The sequence below is a fragment of the Rhamphochromis sp. 'chilingali' genome, assembly GCF_963969265.1.
Source record: "Rhamphochromis sp. 'chilingali' genome assembly, chromosome: 22".
Lineage (NCBI taxonomy): Eukaryota > Metazoa > Chordata > Actinopteri > Cichliformes > Cichlidae > Rhamphochromis > Rhamphochromis sp. 'chilingali'.
Genome location: NC_137950.1, coordinates 27,852,081 through 27,872,672, shown reverse-complemented (window position 1 = coordinate 27,872,672; position 20,592 = coordinate 27,852,081). Strand labels below are relative to the sequence as shown.

At 41.8% G+C, this 20,592-nt stretch overlaps 2 protein-coding genes across 9 annotated transcripts in view; both read right to left on the bottom strand.

Annotated features, from left to right (window-relative positions):
• Positions 1-113: 113 nt before the first annotated feature.
• trim16 (tripartite motif containing 16) lies at positions 114-9,924 on the bottom strand. Its single transcript, XM_080872181.1, has 7 exons — positions 9,826-9,924; positions 7,791-8,605; positions 4,838-4,933; positions 4,257-4,490; positions 3,362-3,533; positions 2,959-3,054; positions 114-951 (listed from the first exon to the last, which is right to left on the bottom strand). The coding sequence occupies exons 2-7, from the start codon at positions 8,484-8,486 to the stop codon at positions 353-355; spliced, it is 1,893 nt and encodes a 630-aa protein (XP_080728307.1). The 5' UTR covers positions 8,487-8,605; positions 9,826-9,924; the 3' UTR covers positions 114-352.
• Positions 9,925-10,622: 698 nt separating this feature from the next.
• The window catches only part of fads6 (fatty acid desaturase 6), a 14,103-nt gene continuing 4,133 nt past the window's right edge, over positions 10,623-20,592 (bottom strand). For 7 of the 8 annotated variants that reach the window (XM_080872194.1, XM_080872188.1, XM_080872189.1 and 4 more), the window contains 5 exons: positions 17,537-17,703; positions 15,636-15,816; positions 15,273-15,460; positions 13,175-13,354; positions 10,631-12,983 (listed from right to left, as the gene is read on the bottom strand). In XM_080872194.1, coding sequence (XP_080728320.1) covers positions 12,834-12,983; positions 13,175-13,354; positions 15,273-15,460; positions 15,636-15,816; positions 17,537-17,703 — 866 coding nt within the window. In that variant the 3' untranslated portion in view covers positions 10,631-12,833. Of the gene's footprint in view, positions 12,984-13,174; positions 13,355-15,272; positions 15,461-15,635; positions 15,817-17,536; positions 17,704-20,592 lie in introns of all 8 variants that reach the window. The other variant, XM_080872195.1, reaches the window with a different exon arrangement.

Below are 20,592 nucleotides of genomic sequence, written 5' to 3'. Positions count from 1 at the left end.
CATATTTATGTGTGCCACAGAAATGTACATTAGCAAATGTTTAAAGGATGCTGTTGATTTGATGACGTAGAGTGTTTCAAACTGTCAAGAAAACCAGGCATTTGTTTTGCAAATGCAGATACGCCTTTTTATTTGCATACAGAAAATATAGAACATTTTCAGTAACAGTAGTCCCAAAGACACACCGGTGAAGAGCATCAACATGACGTGATCCCAAATGAGAAACAGATTATTAGTTTTGCAACAAAAATAAATCTCCTGTAAACAAGTTGTAACATTTCAAGAGTTCATCTCTTATTTTCCAGAATCAGTACAATACTCTCCTATACTTAAGTTCTCCAAGAAAAGAGGTTTATGAAGCGATATCTTCTGTTGTAGGTGAGGTGGGAGGAGACGGGGTTTTCAGAGGTAAAGGTTCCCCAGGCGCCACCAAGAGAACATTGTTCTCTTTCTTGGGCAGCCAGACCGCCGGGTACAAAGGCTCCAGGAACTCCGTCTGGTACTTGTGGATGAGCGTCATGGTCTCACCCACCCCGTAGAATGCCAGTAGGCCTTGCGTGTAGTCCACATAAACCCCAATACGACTAAACATCTCCACATTTAGGGGAGTTTCCACATCACAGTGCCAGGTGGAGAAGTTACGGCCATTCCACTGAAGGCACCAGGAGAAGCTGTTCCCCGTGATGCAGCTGTTGCTCTCATTGCCCTTGCGGTCGATGCTCTTGTACGTGAGGCCAACATGAGTGCTTTCACCTTGGATGTCTGCCTCAAAGTAGTGCCGGCCCATGTAGAAGCTCTCCACAGCCAGAACCTGACGGCAGTTCTCAAAGCGCTCGGGCACATCGGGGTAAGGATGCTGCCAGGGCGAGGTGTTTGTCACCTTTTTGTTATCCTCCGTTAGGCGGAGGAACTTATGAGCCGTTGCAGGATCAAAACTCACTTGGGCAGCATCTGCAAAGGATTGTTGAACATGTCAGTTTACTTATGTTACGCAACAAGACAGGCAGGAAAGCAAATAGCTGTAGTCCCAAAGATTACAGTGTAAACACAGATACTTCAAAACTACACTACAATATGGCTGTTGTGCTATATTAAGTAGTTTTGTGTTAGCTAATTTATAGTTTATGTTTCAGTAGACTCACTGTAGATTTACAAAGTTGTGACACCATGAGTGCAATGGGTACCTGGTTGGGATGCTGGGAAACCATGAGGAAAACATAATGCAATGATCAGGTGAAAACCAAACTTCGAGTAGATTTCCATAAAATGATACTGCATTATGTTTACTGGCTTGTCCTTATTTTCTGCCATATGCATACTACTATAATGGTGGATGTCAATCAGTGCATTAATGTAATTCCGTAATTCCCATGAGGGAAATTAAAAAGTTGCAATCCTGCCCTGAACACTCAGTTTCACACAGTTCTCTTTTATTTCTACTCTTGGCTCTGTATTATGTCAGTGGAGGGGAATACCCTGAATATGGTCATCTCATTTACACAACTCTAGCTGTGCCCACAGAAGCTCCGCTCATGTTGTTGGTCTATTTGGTCTTTTGAACAGTACATTTGTTTTGATAGCTTGGTCGGCATTATCAGCAAAAAGCCAGACTCGTTCTCGGTGGGTGCTGTTCTATGTTCCTACTGCCTGCTGTGGTCACAAGCTCTGAGTAGTGACAGAGAGAATGAGATCGTGGGTAAAACCTGTGGAAATGAGGGACTTGGTCATTTTGGGAGGGATTCAGAGTAAAGTCCCTATTTCTCTACATCCACAGGAACCACTTGAAAGTGGTTGGGGATCGCTCAGGATGCCTTCTGAACAAGGCCCGACAGCGTCTCTACCACCTCAGATGCTTGAGAGACTTCCGACTGCCCTCCAAGGTGCTCAGGAACTTTTACTCGTGCACCATAGAGAGCATCCTGACGGAAAACATCTCAACCTGGTTCGGGAACAGCACCATGCAGGACAGACGAGCTCTACAGAGGGTTGTGCGGTCAGCTGAGCGCACCATCCGCTCCGAGCTCCCTGACCTGCACTCAATCTACAGCAGGCGGTGCTGGACCAAGGCCAGGAAGATCGTGAAGGACCTCAGCCATCCCAACAACAGACTGTTCTCTCTGCTGAGGTCAGGAAAGCGATTCCGCTCCCTGAAGACCAACACAGAGAGACTGAGGAGGAGCTTCTTCCCGCAGGCGATACGGTCTCTCAATCACACCACCACACAGTACTGACCCACACATATGGTTCTTACACACACACTGGACATTCTGGACATTTGTTTACACTAGTGGCCACTGCACAACTACACTGCGTGGTCATCAAATCAAATCACTTTATCACAAGTCACTTAAATAAATCACTTTTAAGCATATTTGCACTGCACAAGACACTTAAATATGTGGACTGCACAACCCTGGACATTACATTTCTTTCATTACCATTTATTAGTTGTACAGCTGCTCTTATTGTTCTATATTTCTTCATATACACAATATATTTTCTATATTGTGTATTGTGTATTTTGTTGTACAGTTATTTTATTTTTAACTTTAATTTTTATATTTTATTTTATTCTTTCCAAGTTAAATTTACCCTTCATTTTAATTTTCATATTTATTTCCTATCCTAGTCATAGTCTTTTATTTTAGGTCACGAGCAGTTGTCTAAGCATTTCACTGCATATCGTACTGTGTATGACTGTGTATGAGACAAATAAAATTTGAATTTGATTTGAACTCCTAGGTAAGCATGCCCGGGCATTTCCTACTGGAGGGAGAACCTGGGGTAGACCCAGGACACTGTGCTTGTGGTCTTCATGAAATTTGCATCCTTGCCAAAACCCCATATTCATTATAGTTTTAAAATAAAAGACAGACTATAAGCACATCCAAGGTTGTTTTTTTGGTTCTGGAAGCATATTGTTTGCTACTCGCAGTTCTTAACTACAGAAATACTTACACTTTAGAAAGTCCGCCCGTGTCACCGGATCTGGAAGAGACTTGATGTGTTTTGCTGCAACAATAGCCTTTACTGTTGTCTTTATTCCCACTTTGTCTGCAAAAAAAGAAGACATATTTTAGTGTCTCATAAGACAACATGTTTAGATTTCTCTTCATGAATTTTGTTTTTATTATGCACAAAAACGTTCTCCAGGGCAACAGGTATGTGCTGTCGTTTCATTTCTTATGGTGGCATATTAATGACTAGCAAAGCAGTTTCATCATGAATCATACATTCTGCTCTTGCTCAAGCACAGCTAAAAATTCTTTACAAGACTGAACATGCCCCGGCAGCTACACAACTCTCTGGATCTCTGTGCTCTTGCTGCTGCTATGTAGTTGCTTCCTGCTCACTTTCTTACCGCTTTTGCACGTTTCTTTGACTTTGCCTATGTATGAAGACACCAGCAAGGCACAGAGCTCCTGCGTGGAGTCAACAATCACACGGCTGAAGTGATTCAGACAGTCCATCAAGCCGATGTAGACACCAGGCAGGGAGATATCAGTGGCTTCTTTTTTCCACTCTGCGTATTCCTAGAAAACAAACACGGTGGCATTCAGGAATGAAAACTGAGGCATTTCTGCTGCCTTTAGGCACGAATGACTTCCTGTCTCGTTGAGAAATACAGCAAATGGTAAAGGAAAAGGAAAAGGCAGACAGTGGAAGCATTTCATCATTCGCAAAAGATTTTTATATATATATATATATATATATATATATATATACATACACATACATACACACACACACACACACACACACACACACACTTAAATAAATTTGAATTTTAACTGAGATGCCTGTTAAACAACACTATATTTAATTCATAGACTTCATAAAGACTGTCTCACAAGTGCAGTTGTATGTGTCCAGTTGGAGGGGCCGAATATAATGCGAGTAAGCAAAATAGTGTATAAGTAGTGTACACGATGTGTTTTTAGTTGTCTTTATGAAGTTTTCTTCCTCTCTGATACACCTGTCCCTCAGTCAGGTGTACAAAGATTTTGTACTATAAGTTTAACTCATAAACTTTTAATTTGAATTTCCAACAGTTCCATTAACATTGTTGCTGTTATCATTAGGTGAAAGGTGATATTCAAAAAGCCCAACTTGTTTCCTTTCACCTTGACATGAAAAGTAGGTTGAATCAAAACAAGCTCTGCTACCTTGAAACAAGCCTAAGGACAGATTTCTACAGCTTTTCTTCCATAAGCGGGACAAAGACTAGTTATGACACTGCTGTTTTGAATTTGTACCTGCAGGAAATCCACATCATTTTTGTTCTTGGAAATCTTCTCCATCTGCACCTGAGTCTTCTTCAGATCTGTGCACCTCTGCTCCAGGTGAACCCGAATGCCCTCGGCTTGCTGCAGTGCCTGCTTCTCCTCACCCTCCAAGATCTCCGTCACCTCCTTCTTGGCTCGCTCCACCACCGCTTGCAGCTCCTCAAACTGGCTCTCGATCACTGCTCGTACATCCTTCACAGATTGCTGTAAAATACTGCCTTTAGTTTCTCTTAGTGTAAACAGAGTTCACATTCTGACATAATAACTTTTAATTACTTTAAAAGTTACAGTAAGTAACATGTAGGGAACCTGGCAGAGCCACATAACTGCAGACTCACTGCAGGAATTCTTCATTACTCATTACTACTACATGAAAAATATGGATTTCCTCTCACACCTCAGAGAAACCAGTTTGATTTGGGTGACTCTGAAATATCCAGGATTACAAACTGTTGAGTTCACAGGCCAGAAATAGCTGCAACCGACTCATTTTACTTAACTGTTGTGACTCTGTGTGACTCACAGTGAATCATTTCTAATGTTGTGTTTACCTCAATGGAGACTGTATTGAGCTGAAGTTTGTTGATGGCATTTTCTGCCGCCGTCATCGTCTTCATCATCTCATTCTGTTTCTCCCTCAGTTCGTTCTGTTAACAGAGCAAGAGTCAGTCAGCTTCCTCATAGAAAATATGTGTAGATGTTAATATCTAGATTGTTTCAGGGAAAACTTTTGCTCTCTGGTTCCTTTTATTCTGAAAGGGTCCGATATCTGACCCTAGGCTTGTATATCTGTGGTTTTCTGTCAAGTCAGGTCTAAATTGCTCAGGCAGATCCAGGCAACTCTGAAGCAGAGCAGCTATTCTGATATTAACTCCTACAATTGTAGGCCCAGCGGGAAGCGCTACAAGCGTCTCTCTGAGTCAGCATGCAAGTGCAGGTTTGAAATTAATTAAAAATATATATATTTAATTTACTGCCAGGACAGGGATGTCCTACTTCCTGACTCATTTTTATATCACTTCCTGAAACACGACACCAAGTTACAAGTGTTAGTTAATTATTGTGTCAGGCAGATGATACTTTGTGTTATTAATGCTATTGGCTTATCCAACCAATAGCATTATTGAAAATAATATTTGGGAGCTTTTGTGCCTGTGCACCAGCTTACACACTGATAACACGTGTGCCCAAATTGTGATGTTACATTACAGGTGGAGGATCATTTCATTTCCTAGTCCATGTTGCATTACATTTTGGTCCTATATAATCAACTTGGAAATAGTTGTCTCCATATCATAGTGGCTGTTTAATATTAAAACTAATTAAAATTGATTCACATCAAGGTTCAGAGTCCTCAGCTGAAGCTGTCCCTGCTAACTCCGTGTTCATTTTAAAATCCCCACTTCCAGCTTGTATTGTTTTACACATGTTTTCCTCTGCTGTGGTACTTCTACAATATTTTATATATTTGTTGTCTATTTTGTTTGTGAAAGAGATGTGAAAATTAATAAAGACCATTTATACTATCTATTAACATGACTGCTGAGCAGTCTTCACAAAATCAGATCCGTGACTGCCTCAAGAGATCATTAATAAGAGTTTGATGTGTTATTTGTGACCAATTCAATGCTTTTGATTGTTTTCATTATTCCCTGACTACATCATGTCAAACATGACGAAACATTATTCTGATGAAGAAGTTAAGCAAAGGTGACCTTTTGTTTGGCACCATGACAAATATCTGTCGTTATTAAGCGAAAAACAATCTTTGGAAATACTTCCAGTGGTTTATGTTAGTCCCACTTTGATCCACACAATATTTGCTGAAAAGGTAGTTAAACATCTGAAGAGTCTTTTCTATAATCAGTAAACCCACAACTCCTACTGAGTTCTGTAAGACAAGAAAATGTTAAAAATGATTTCATTGAATCATTTCAAACAAAATAATGTTTTAATGCTTTTCTTGTGCTGTAAAAAGGGACTGTCCTGCTCTCCCACTCCAGGAGGGTGGACAGCGGGATCAACCTAAACAGAAGTGACTTACATAATAATTCTCTATCGTTCAAATGTGGAACGAAAGCTCTGAAAAGGAAGAGGAAGCATTCATCATACTGTGCTTTCTGTTTTTCTTCTGTCTGGTGTGTGTGCGTGTGTGTGTGCGTGTGTGTGTGTGTGCGTGTGTGTGTGCGCGTGTGTGTGTGATGACCTCCATGTTCTTTCGTTCAAAACTAAATACAGTGGAACCCCGGCTTACGAAGACCCCATTTAACGAAAAATTCAAGTTACAAAGGCACTTAACGACAATATTTCTGCCCGTGGTACGGCAAAATGCCCGAGTAACGAAATAGATAAAATAGAAAATTTTAAAAAAATGAAATTAAATTCCATAATGTTATGTACATGTACGTACATATGCATACATACGCATGCTTTCTTCAACCTCCGCCACCTCCTCCTCCACCAAGAACTTCGTCTTCAGCCAGCATCGCCTCACTCAAAAGGCGATGGAAAAAGGTGCTTCGAATTTTTGACTTACGAAAGACCCTCTGGAACAAATTAAATGCGTAAGTCGGGGTACCACTGTACTTAAAATCACATTTTGCAGGTCAGCAAATAAAGAATATTTGATCAGCGGTGGTGGGATTTCCGCCTACGCTCCTCCCACCAGTGTTTTCTCTGCAGTTCTAACAAAGAAGTCAAAGGTTTTGTAACGAGAGCGCTCTTCAAATAACTGGTTTTGATTTCAGGTCTGTGCAGGAATCTAAGCTGGAATGTTTGATGGCAGTCACAAAGAGAGATGGGCTTCAGATTTAACTACAAAGCCAAACGTGAGCAGATGACCTCCAGAGTGGACGCTGAAGTACTGTTAACTGGATGAAGCATTTAGAGGAACATTTGAGCTGTGCTGCTCCGACCTGCTGACTTAGACACTTTAGATTTAGTCTCCTCTTTAGTGCAGGGAAGCAATAATCTCCGATGTGATTTAAAGGATTATTTATGAGCTCAAATTCCTAATTAATGACACAACTGCTGTCACAGTCTTATTCCTTTGATAGTTAATCTTTTATTTACTCAACACTTTACTCGCCATCCACGCGACCTTTGCCACACATTCAGCAACGCTAAATATGAGATAAGAAATCCTGACATTAAATTCCTAGAATGGACTCATTTTAATTAATAGCGTCTCTCTTTGACAGTTTAGTTTAAACAAAACTCAGGTATTTATTAAAAATAAAAATAAATGCTGAAAATATGAGTGTTTAATTGCCTCATTCTATCTCCAAAAAGAAAGTGTCTCAGTTCAGAGTCCCCTAAAGCAATGAAAGCAGCTGATTCTCACATGCTGACATGCTGACATTAAAAGATTTAAGGCAGCAGGAACTCTTAAGGAGACCCAAAATAAAACTGAATATTTTCAGTTGGGAATTCAGCCTGAAAATTCATATCAGATGTGTTGAGGTCATTCAAAGGAATGTGCACACAGTACAGGGAAACACTTGCCTCGATCTGATTACGAGCGTCCACCACAGACACGGTGTTGTGCCCCTTGTGGTCCTCGTTCACGCAGTCCTGGCAGATGCAGCAGGAGTCGGTGGAGCAGAACAGGTCCAGGGGCCACTTGTGGCTCTCGCAGGTCCGCCTCTCGATGTCCCTGAGCGGGTCCACGAGCCGATGGTTTTGAAATTTTGGATTTTCCAGGTGAGGCCTGAGATGGGCCTCGCAGTACGACACCAAGCAGGTGAGGCAGGACTTGAGGGCCCTGCGGGGGCTTTCAATGCAAGAGTCACATACCACATCGTCGGGGCCCAAAGGTTCCTCCTTATCCTGGTCCTCTTTTGGTCCTTCTTCTGTCTGTGGTTCTGCTTCCTTTTTGTCCTCTTCAGGCTTCTTGGGGTCCTCGGACTGATTCAGGTCTTTTTGGATCTCGGTCTCCTCCGCTGTCGTTGACTCTTGACTCTGTTCCTCACTGTTTTTATTTACATGAGCGTCAGCTGTTCCATTCTGTTTGGGACTGCCAGGCTTGACGGGACACTGTGGACATCCTTTACTTTTGTCTCCGAGACAGGAACCGCATACGGAGTGACCACAAGCTGCCGGCTCCCCCTCGCTCAGTTTACCTGAGCAGACATGACACAGGTTCTGCTGCTGCTGCTGTTTGGGGAGAGGAGCTACTTCTACAGCTGCTGTATCTGCCATGTCTTCAGCTCTTCTTTGAGCGCCTGGTGTCACTTCCACTCTTTAAAGCTGTGTGGAAATAACTGGCTCAGCCACTTCTGTCAGCCAGCAGTATCTGATCGCAGTAGAGAAAGCCACACCTAGATGATGTGAGAGACGGTCAGGACTCATAGTTTCAGTCAGAACTCAACCCGCCCCTTCAGCACTCACATGCAAACAGATACACACCCACCTCCACGTCTTTAACACTGAAAGAGGGAGGAGGTGCAGGGTGGAGTCCACAATGCAAACCAGGAACAAAGGTGTAGGATTGCATTCTCCCACATGCGCTATGTTTGAATATGCACTGAAACTTACAAGTTCTGCTACCAGTAAGCAACAACTGACCTATCTACTGTCTTTATAGACACACTGATGAGGCCACTCACTGCTTTCCCGCCCTGCTCCAACAAAATTAAATTGAAAACTGGTCTGGATAAAACAGAGGTGATCACTGCTGCAGCCTTTTGCTTACTCACCCTCTTCCTCTTTCACTTTTCTGCAGATAAGCAAGAGGATAAAGCAAATGCTGATAGGATCAGGTTTCAGCAGCGCCAAAAGCAGACGCTGCCACCCAGTGTCCATAATAATGCTTGGCAGGTACTGCTAATGTTGGTATCAATCCAATACCATGTACCCAGTAAATACAGGGCTGGTATAGCTGATACTGATACTTCTGACCTATAAACTTATGAGATGCACATCAGTGAATTCTGAACCCATTTTAATGAGCATTAAATCTCTGTGCTGAATGTAAACGTGCCAGTCCTAAAGCCTGGGTCAGCTTGTGTTGTTTAAATGTGCTTATTGTGTTGTAAATAAAGTAGACATGACAGGTTCAAGATATTGTTCCCAGCGTGAGTGTGAGGTATCATTTTTTTAATTAAAAAGTAATTATTATTTAACACAATGGATGATGGAAACACAGCACTGATCCCATCTCGACAGTATCGATATCACTAACAGCGCAGGTAACGATTGTAGTAATACTTTTGATCAATCCGCCGGTCAGGGTAATAGAAAGTTACGAAGTGAAGAGCAACAGACTGTAGAGGAAGTTCCACAAACACTCACAAACTATTAGATTTGTTCCTTCTATCGAGAATAAATGTTGCTAAACTGCAGTTTCCTAAAGTTTGTGATGCTCGTTCCTGTTTTTCACACATGTTCGTAGACATGCGCACATGTGACCACATGTCCGGGCTAAACAAACACCACCTGATCATAGTTCAAGGTAAAGGTGTAGGTGGTGTTTGAAAGCACCTTAGCTGTAACAGCAGCAGCCTTCGTGTCTGACGCTTTTTAAAGTCTTAAGATTTACCTTCAGTTAGGTTTATCGTTCCCAGGCTGAGGGGAGGTGACGGGATTCTCTTCTTACCGGGGGTTTTCTCCTCGGTAACCGATCAACAGGTGAGACAGCACCGCCTACTGACCAATCAAGTGTCCTGAAAACTGCGTCGTCACTCCCGGACACACACACACACACACACACACACACACATATATATATATATATGTGTGTGTGTGTGTGTGTGTAGTAATTTCTATGAATCTTTTTTTTTACATTGTTTATTAATTGTAGTTGTATTCATTGTGTATTTTGGTTTCATGTAAATGTATGTTCTAACTTTGTGTATTGTGAATGTAAGGCAAACAAGGGACAATAGGTGGAAATTCGCAATAGCTATAAACCTATGTGCAGTGCATCAGCCTCATGTTTCATATTTGGACTATGTTAAACTGCACTGTCCCTTTTAAATAAAGGATTATTATTATAACCCATCAGATTCTCCTGTGTCTCAGTGACAGTGCTGTGATATTAACATGATATTTATCGAAAAGCCTGTCCAAGAAAACAGTTTGGCATTCACAATTGTTTTTAATTAAATGAAATGGCATGTAAAGAAAACAAAAATACTGAAAGGAAAGGTCATCTTCCAGTATGATTTATCTCATCTTAAATGATTTTATCTTGCATTTAAAACGATTTCTATCATTGCTGGATGTCTAATTTTTATGACACAGATGCTGAAGAATCTGTGTCCTCTTGTTTGTCTCATTGTCTCTGTACACAGTGACGAGTTCCTGCCTCAAGGGCCAATCAGAGTGAGAGGCACTTGCTCATCAGCATCTTGCATCATTTAAACATCGGCTCTTCACATCATGGTGTGACAGGTTTGCCACCTGGTACTAACACGATGGAACAGCATCCCCACACTCTGACTTGGAGAATGCATGGATTTTGAGGTGGCCTTTAAGAAGCAGCTACAAACTCATCTTTGTATATTTGCTTTTGAGTAACCTCTGAAATCTGGATATCTTAAGATCCCTTTTACCAGCTCGGTATCTACCTAATAAAAAAAAGCACTCTATAGTCGCTCGGGGAAGCCTCAGCTACAATAAATAAGCCTTTTAACAGGGCTGTATTATTACAGCTGTGTGCCCTCTTTCTCCTTTCTTTTTCCTTCTTCGACAGATAATGTTTTATTTATTGCACTAATGGATTTCTGTTGTTCTGTGTACTCATGTATCAGCTTCTCTTCTGAGGGGCAGCACTCTGGGATGTCCCACATCTCTGTTAGCAGTCATAAAGTTCCGGGCTTTCCCGAATGCTGCTTTGAATAAAATCCTTTTCAGTTACCTGCAAATGCTTACCTTATAATCAAAGCGCAGAAATAAAACATGTTCCAGAGTATCTCTGAATAAATGCACATTTTTTAAGAGTTTACTAAAACTGAATATTGGGCTGGCTGATTGCTTCTGCTACACTTTAAGTGTCTCAAACAGTTGCTTAAGGTATTCTCTGTGTCAGAGTATGAAACAAAGCCTTTATTCGTCCATTTTTAAGTCACATTTTCACCCCATTTACAGCCCAAGTGTTAAACAGGAGAGCGACAGCAGGGGTGACAGGCAGCTCATTCGTTTACAGGAATAAAAAGCAATAGCATGATTTTTATTTCAGTAACTTCATGTTAGAATTTATTATGTGAAACACACGCACACACACGCACGCGCACGCACGCACACACACACACACACACACACACACACACACACACACACACACACACACACACACACACACACACACACACACACACAATTACATCCCTGACCTCAAGTCCAGGAGCTACAGATGCTTTTTTTTAAAAAAAAGAAAAACCAAAAATAATCATTGTCATTACTTCTGCCATCGGTCAGTGGATGAGATCAGAGGCCTGCCTCATGATGCAGATTATTATGAATGAATTCCTCCCCTGGCTAAGTTAGCTTATCAAGTTCAGATTTCCCTGCAGTGTCGGGTCAAGTGCTCTGTGAGCAAAACTTTACGGGTTTAAGCACCATTTCTGAACAGCCTGGGTTGAATTCACTGATGTCCTGTAGGTAAAAAGAAACTTATTCAACAGTTTCTGCTGAACGCTCTTTACAGATTTGACAAAAAGTCTTGATTTATTTGTCCGAGGCCACTGCACCCAAATGCAACGTAATTACACCTGTCTCCTTTACACCTAACAGAAGTGTACCAGTGAAAGTACTAAGAGATAAGAGATGTTTGCAGTAATCTGTCAATGATTTCGTTCTGACTCTGTCATCCTGTTGCACACAAAGACATTTCCCACAGTATCAGACCACACCTCCACCCTGAGTACGTGGTCATCAGTTTTTTGTGGTTTTATTAAACTGGTTGTATTTTCATGACTTTTTTTTTTGCTTCTGCTCCCCTTGGGGTCTCTTTTACAGCAAGGAGCTGCACACTTGGTTAAATAGCCTAAATATTAGAGTAAATGTGGTGCAGATTAAACCTCAGTTTAAACATTTTATGTTATTTCTTGTCACATCTTTTTTTTAAAAACACAAATGGTCGTCACCCCTCCATTGATGTTCCCAAAAGTAGTATTGTCCTCTATTTTACTTTTGGAAACATTCTTATTTTTGAGGTTATTTCTAGCCAAAGTGCTCGGGTTGTCTCAGATTTTCAAAGCAGGACTCTACAATTTCTTCACACAATGCTCACTTTGTTGTATTTGTTCATGAGGCAGGCCCCAGGTCAGCTGCACAGCTTTGTTTAATTCAGCTCCCAGTGTCTACAGTCAGGCCAGTGTTTGATTCTTCTTTGTGTTAAATGAGCTCTAAAGGTGTAGGATATTCATTCAGTTGATATGATCGTTAAGACGTGGGGTTAATTTCCTAAGATTAGAAACTGCGCATCGATTCAGGTCCTATTCCGTGTGTTAGAGGTTCAAACTGCGGCAGCAGAAATACTTGTGCTTTTGAGCGGCTGAGGTCATTAGTCCGAACAGGTTTTTTCTTCTGCTCGCCCTCCCTCTGTCACTGCACCCCCACCAGCTCTGTGATGGGTGGGGCAAACACCATCAGTTCCTGGTATTTGTGGAAGAACAGGTGCAGGCGGGACGAGTAGGTGTCCTCCTGATATGGCAGCTGCTTTTCAGTCAGGTATTTGGACACAACAGGTTTCACCTGCACAAGAGGAACAAAGTAACCATAGTGGGAAATACGTAAATACATTTAGCAATTTAATAATTATCCAAAGTTCTGTGATGGTCACTTTTTAAACTGTGTGCTCTCGTTTTGTTTGTGCCCTTTGCTCTGCAGAAGAATCCAACAGTTCTGCAACAAGCAGGTAAATATATTCATCTGTGATGTCCCACCTTTAAACACATGTTGTCTGACAGAAAGGGGAAGAGATGGTGCTCCACGTGACAGTTGATTAGCGAGTGTCCAAAGATCCGGTCCAGCAGAGGATTTCGCGGCAGGTTCAGGACTCCGTGGGTCATCTGGTGAATCCTCTTTGGTCGACGAGTTGGAGAAAACATCGGCAGACCGATATGCTGCAATTAGAAACAGTTTGGCATCACAAGTTATGTGGCCTATTGTACTCTTGCCAGCCATGTTAATAGGTACACCTGTTTAACTACGGGTCAATCCAAAGTTCTTTTTCGTCAGTAATAAAAGACCTGGAATTGTAATTGAATTGAAATTTAGGCACGGAGACATGTCAGCTAAGAACAGGAAACTGAAGCTGCAATTCACACAAGCTTCCCAACACTGGTCTCATGAGTCTCGATTTCTGCTGCGATATTTAGGGCTCGAATTTGGTACGAACAACACAAAGCGTCGATCCATGCACACGACCCTACCAGCATTTCAGACTGCTGGCAGGGGTGTGATGGTTAGGGAACACTAAAAGATATTTCAATTAAGCTCAGATTCTTTGTATTACAACACAAAGTGTTTAGTGTAATTTCTGTGTAGTCTCAAAGATTATCGTCAGACAGAGATCATGGAGTTCAGCAGGGTGGGGGTGGGGTGGAGGTTAGTGTTGGACGTCGGCCAGCAAAACCCCAGGAGAGCTGGGAGGACAGATTTTTGATCCGAACCCCCCAGCAAGAACAAACACTTTCCACTGGTACACTGCTGACTTCTCTTCAAGAACCTGTGTTTTCTAATCCACCTTCACACGCTTTGATCCGAACAATACACAATGACCTGCAGGCATCCATCTGGGAAAATCATGCATGAATTGTTTCTTTTTATCCCTTTAGTTCACTGCCTGCTCTGAGAACACAATGCTGCATTCAAGCTCCTCAAAAGACCCTGTTACAAAAAACACCCTTATGATCATTTCACATGAACCGAGCACATAAATCTGTGAGAAGTGACGAATACATGTGCATAAATTACTTATGTTTTCCCCAATTCAAGACCAAAGAGTATAAAGGTATGTGGTGTGGCGATTAATGGATACTGATGAGATACATGTATCTATTCATAATCATCTAAAGTTCTCTAAGATGTGGCCATTTAAAAACACTATTTAAAAAAATAAAATTAAAATAAAGCATAATTCTTGTTTTATTTTGGATCTAGTGCTTCTATCAGTTATGTTACAAATCCAGAATCTAACTGGAAGTAGGAACATCTGAAATGCCATTAACAAAACCTGGGTAACAGACGTGTGTGCTTTCTTTTTAATGACCACTAGGCAGCAATATTCGACACTAGCGAGGTTTCTCAAACGCACATTTTTCAAGAGTTTTACTACATATTGGGCACGACAGGGTCATCGTTTGTGTGGCAGCAGTTCCTGGAGGCTGGTTGTTGCTGGATGAAGTGGTATTGCTGGTATTCCAGTGGTGGCAAATCTTGAAAAAGTAAAAGCTGCACCTCAGTGAACCGTTTCAAAAGGCACAACTTTTACTTTGAAGGAAAACCTGCATTTTTAGGTTGTTCTCACAGTTTAGCTACGGCACAGAGATTACTGGCAGAGTGTCACTTCAATTCAAATGATCAGCACAGCAATATGCTGTGAAAGCAGTCACAAGGGCATTCTTGACACCCAGATGAGGAATACACTTTTTTCCTGCAGGGGGAAATCGCTTAGACATTTTCTTGATGAGATTATGGTCCCAGTCAGCCACTTTGAGTCATTTTTACTGATCTTGATATTCAGAAGGAGGATCATTAAAAGCTTGGCGCTTATTTTAATATCTGTCATCTTACTGCTCTCTCACTGTTCAAAGACATGAAAATTTTATATAAAACTAGTTGGAAACTAATTGGACACCAACATAATCCAATTAAAACTACATACATCAGAGCTTCACAGCTATCTGAATATTTTAGCTACAAAATGACATCATTTTGAGCTGAATATGAAATACAAGACGTCACAAACAAAATTCACTGTAACTGTGTCTTATAGGTGTCAGCAGGCTGAATTCTCAGCTACAGATACCGTGTTCTCACCTGGAAGATGTTGACGTGGATATACGGCACAGAGAACATCGCCCTGCACACGAGCATACACAGCAATGCTCCGTAAGGCGACGTGAACCCGGAGACATTGATGAGCAGCCAGTACTGTGAATACAGGCCCAGGGTTACCATCAGGATGGTCCTAAGGATGTGGGCCAAAGATTGTCCTTTGAGCTGAGCTGCAAAACCATGAGAGTGTGCATGAGAGTAAACTCGCACTGCAGTGACACAGACAAGTAAGACAGAGACTCGAGGAGGATCACAAGGTTTAAAAAGTGTCTCAACTTTATGCTGAGTTTCACATTTAACCTTGAAGCAAACACGGCTCGTCTTTGGTCCTCTGGCTCCTCTTACCGAGCGCAACAAGCGGAGTGATGATCGGCACGGCCAGGGGGGCTATGAACAGGTAGATGATGCGAGGTAGGAAGGGCACCTTCCACACGCTGGAGTCACCCAGTCCAATGACATTAGTGTGAGCGTGATGCATCTTAATGTGGCCCTGAATCCCGGCTCGTGCCGAGAATGAGCCACAGATCTGAGGGGATGAAGAACAAGTGGAGGTGTTCAATAAACCAGCAATGATGGAGCACATGAAACAGTCAATGAACATTATCAAGCTCCGCTAACAGCTGGAAAGGACAATGGTCAGAAGAGATTTGGATATTCTTAGCAATTAATAATCAACCAAAGGTCATTAAAGCTTCTTAATCATATCACTTATAATGCGCATTGCTTCATTCACTCTTGCAGACATTGCTGTTTATAGCAGGTTGTAACCTTTGGGGTTGAAGGAATAAACATGCTTTGTGTGCCTAACACAGGAGGTCCAAGACATTTGTGCTCCAATATTGTTAAGAAAAATTGGAATATTTTGTCAGTCTGTTGCTTATTTAATTACACCTGTGGTGTTTCCTGCGATCAGTGATGGCTAACCCGCTAAATCCTAAATAAAACAAGGTCTGTGTCCATGTGGAGATGAAGAGTGCACTGAAATACACACCAGACGGGGAGGATATTGGCGGGACACTGCTGCATAGGCACTCAGAGGCTGAAACAACGCGCTGCAAAGATTAGTGAACCATTTATGTTCAATGTTTTTAAAATGTGTAAAGAAAACCATTTGCGTTTTTTAATGAATTTCACAGAGGCTCTTCAGAATGAACAGCATATACATGAAGGTTTTGGCAGCTCTGGTGAAATCAGAGCGCTGCTATCAGCTCAGTGTGTATATCGTTACATTCATCCAGCCATAAAAGTCCTGGAAAAACAGAGTCATGAAATCCTAATCTGATGAAACTGTGAGCAAATCACCAAATGAGGAGGGTGTGATTCAGAGCTGTATCCATTTAAAATGATGCAACTATTTACTGTTACATAGTTTCTTGGAATAATACAATCACTTAGAAATTAAGTGGTGATGTTTTCTTCTCATTTCTAGCTCTACATACAGTAAGAGAAATTATTATTTGATCTACTTCTGAATTTCACTTATCAAGAGATGAAGAGTCTCTAGTTCTTATGGTAGTTTCATGTTTAATAGAGAGACAGACAAGATTGTAGAGCTGGACAAGGGTGCAATGGCCGACAAGACCATCAGCAAGAAGCTTGGTGAGGAGGTAACAGTTGCTGCTCATGGGGTGAGGATGATCATGAGAAATGTGTTGGATCAGGTGGAAACATTATGCTTTAGGGCTGTTTTTCTGCTAAGGGTAGAGAGGGATCTGCAGAGGGAGCTGAAGCTTCAAGATGACAGGCGGCAGCCAAGAGGGATTCACACAGTTTCATTTAGCCCACATCAGTGGGCTAAAATCCCTCCTGAGATGTGCACAAACCTGGTGACCAGCATCAACAAAGGTGTCTTCACCAAGTACTAAGTCATGTTTTGCTCTGAGATCAAATACTTGCGTCGTTCGATGACATGCAAATCAATTAAAAACATGTTTTTATGGATCTTTGGTTGTTGTCAATTCATTATTTCCCACAACTGTATTTGTTCTTAGATTCTACTAGAGTAGATTTGCATGATTCACAATTTAAAATAATCCATTATCTTATACTGGGAGCCCGGTGCAGTACAAGACAGCAGCTGTAGCTTCATATTCATGATAATGACCCTCAGCAGGGAAAAAACAAATGTCCCAAAATGTCCAACTGCTGCTCTAAGCACACAGCTACAGAGCTGCGTGTGAGAATACAGAAGCTTTGCCCGCAGGTACTTAATGACAGCCTTTCAAGTCTATTTCTGCACATCTCACCTCGATGAAAAAGACGGCCCAGAACCTTCCCCAGGCCTGCGACTCGCTCAGCGCCCCATGGCTCGCCAGATGTGTCCCCTTGACGGTGATGACAGCGTGAGCCACGCCCATCAGCAGGACGCCCGCAGAAAACCCCAGAAGCCTCGAGGAGCCCAGCAGCAGGAAGGCTGCAAGACAGAACGCAGGGAATAAAGATGCTACAGATCCTAAAGATGCTGACTCTTTAACCTTAGACTGGCAGCAGGACACACACTGCATTACTGCTGCATTGACTGTATACATCTACTGTTATCGCTCACACACATTCTTTCAGCCTTTGATAGCAGACAGCTGAGGCTCAGTGCCAATAAGTGTTTGCAGTGAGCAAACATTCTCATAGCCACCATGAACAGGAAGACATCAGACGACTATTTAAAGATTTACTTTTGTGTTTTCATTGTTGAATAAAGCAGGACAGGTAACCAATAATAAATTGTGATTCTAAAATTTTCCTTGCTGCCTGTTACGGTTCAGCATGACTGGTTTGGGTTTCATTATTCTCAGGTGGGGTTGACGGCCTGGCTTTGTTGGGTTTTTCCACCCTGGGGCAGAGCCTCTGGGTGTGAGTCCCTGCTGCACCTGTTTGCAGTGAAGTCATCAGGAGTATATCAAGGACAGGCGGTGTCACAGCACCATCTCTGTCTGCGTAGTGACATTCAGGCCGCCTTTGTAAAATCTGTGTTTTGTGGTTCACTTGGAAACTTCATCCGAACCCTGTTTGTCTACCTTTTTGCACCACCTCAGCAATCAGAGGAACTGCTTACCAGGACTCCACCTGCCTGCCTGCTCTCCACCTATTCCCCCACTTGCTGATCCAGCTCCCTCAGAGTCGAATCACTAAAACATAAATTTGATACCTGCCTGTTAGATTACATTCTAATTTATACCTTCTTTGCTGGCAGAGCACCTGAGACCCTTTTTAAATAGAACATGCTCACTATTCCCTGCTCTGTCAAGGCTCAAGTGATGAGTCACATGATCAGAGTAAACCTTTGCAAGAACTGGAAATGAAAAGCAATCAGAATAAATGCTTACATTTACCATGAGTCAAACTATGTAATGTGAAGCCAGCATGATGGGCAGGAAGCTCAGGTGAAAGGATGACAGTCTGGAGGCGGACACTGTTACCACACTGGCTTCCTTCCACTGTCACTGTGTACTGTTTACTATAGTTTAGTGTCTGCATACAGTAGAAGCAGGCTGATGATGAACATGAGACGAAGCTTTAAATCCACTAATCAAAGTCAGTTCTGTTTTTGTCACAAATGTTAACAGCATGGATGGATTACATCTAATTAGACACATGAGACATTGTAGCTGCTGATACTTCTCTGGCTGCCTTTGACAGCAGAGTTTAGGTGACACATTCCCTTTTTAACCCAGTAAAACTGCTAATATGACGCACCTCCTATTTCAAAGCAGCCTATTTCGAGGTGATAAGTCACGAGCTCGGTGCTACACAGTGACAGAAAACCCGTCCGCCTCATTCTGCAACTACATCTACTTCTGAATCATTTCGACATATGAATTATACTGGCCATGATTTATATTTTAGGTAAAACTCACAAAAAAGCAGTTACAAAGACCTGCTGCTGCTGCTGCAGAACTAATCCGTGGTAATTACTGCTACGTCTAAGAGTCTGGAATCAAGCCTGAACCTTAAAGCTGTCAGATCCAATGATCAAGTGACGTGAGTCACAATAGACAGCAGTCCAAAATGAGGTCAGTAGCTGACCACCAGTGACCCACATAAAATGAGACTCCATGAATGTGCAAAGCCAGACTGAGGGGTGACGGTGAGAAAACGCTACGCTGTGTATTTCTGGAAAATAAAAAATTAACTAATGAGACAGTTTTAGTTGTAAATATTGAGTCATCATGATATCACTGTGACTTTTGTGATTTACGTCTGTTTGCTGCTATTTTATGACCAGTCTTTTCAAAACTATGACTTTCAAACAGACAAAATTAAGCAAAACACCTGAACTTTATTATTATGATGGTGCACTGTTCTCCCAACTTTGGAGGAATCATTTCCCACTATTATTAAAATTTATCTAGTCTGTTTTTTCCTTCTTTATGTCAAAATATGACAGATGAATTTTTAGGTAAAGCTTCAAAAACTTTATCCGATGTTTATCGCAGACTTGAAAGCAGGAAGACTGCAAAACACCAGATTTGGTCCTCAGAGCCAGCATTGTTTAGGGAAGTTGTCAAAAAAAAGTTAACCAAGTAAAACACAAGCAGCAACGTCCAGGACTAAAATGTTAAAGCAACACAGAAGTGTCCCCAAAACTGCAGTACCTGTAATGTCCACTTGAGGCCGGCTCCACAAACGCCCCACAGTTAAAATGTTCGACATGTTTACAGGCTGATCTATAAAAAAAGTTACGTGTTTTTGTTTACACTAAGTTTGTAGCAGGCCTACATCCCCGTACAGGTGAATGTAGCTGCTAGCTGTCTGCTAGGCTCCACCCCCTCTCATTAAAGTCAAAAAATAGAACCTCTAAGCTACTTTGTTTGTTCTATTGGTTCCTTTTGGAGCATTTTCAGTACAATTACTATACACGGCTAATGTTACGCCTTGCATTGTCAGAGAGCAAGCCATAAGAGAAAGTCAAAAATTCTTCCCTTGAGGTTGGGTGAGCAAACTTATAGTATTTTAATTGTGTGTTAAAATACTATCTCTGTATCTCTGTCTGTGTGAGCGCACTTTGCTAACCAGGTAAAATGAAAACTTAGCACTTCTGCTCTCTAAAACAAACAAACAAACAAACAAATTCCAGCATAGCTAAACTGCCCAATTTGAGGGTTTAATGTGAAACTTTACAAACCAGTCGGTGACATCACAGCTGCTATGGCCATCTTTTATTTACTAAGTTTGCAGTAAGAGAGGCCTCCCAGGCTTTGAGCTTCTGGTTGAGTCGATTACAGAAACACAAACTGACACAAATAATTGTCTCTTAAATGATAAAACCCTCCAAAACAATAACTCATCTATGCAGGTGCAATCACAT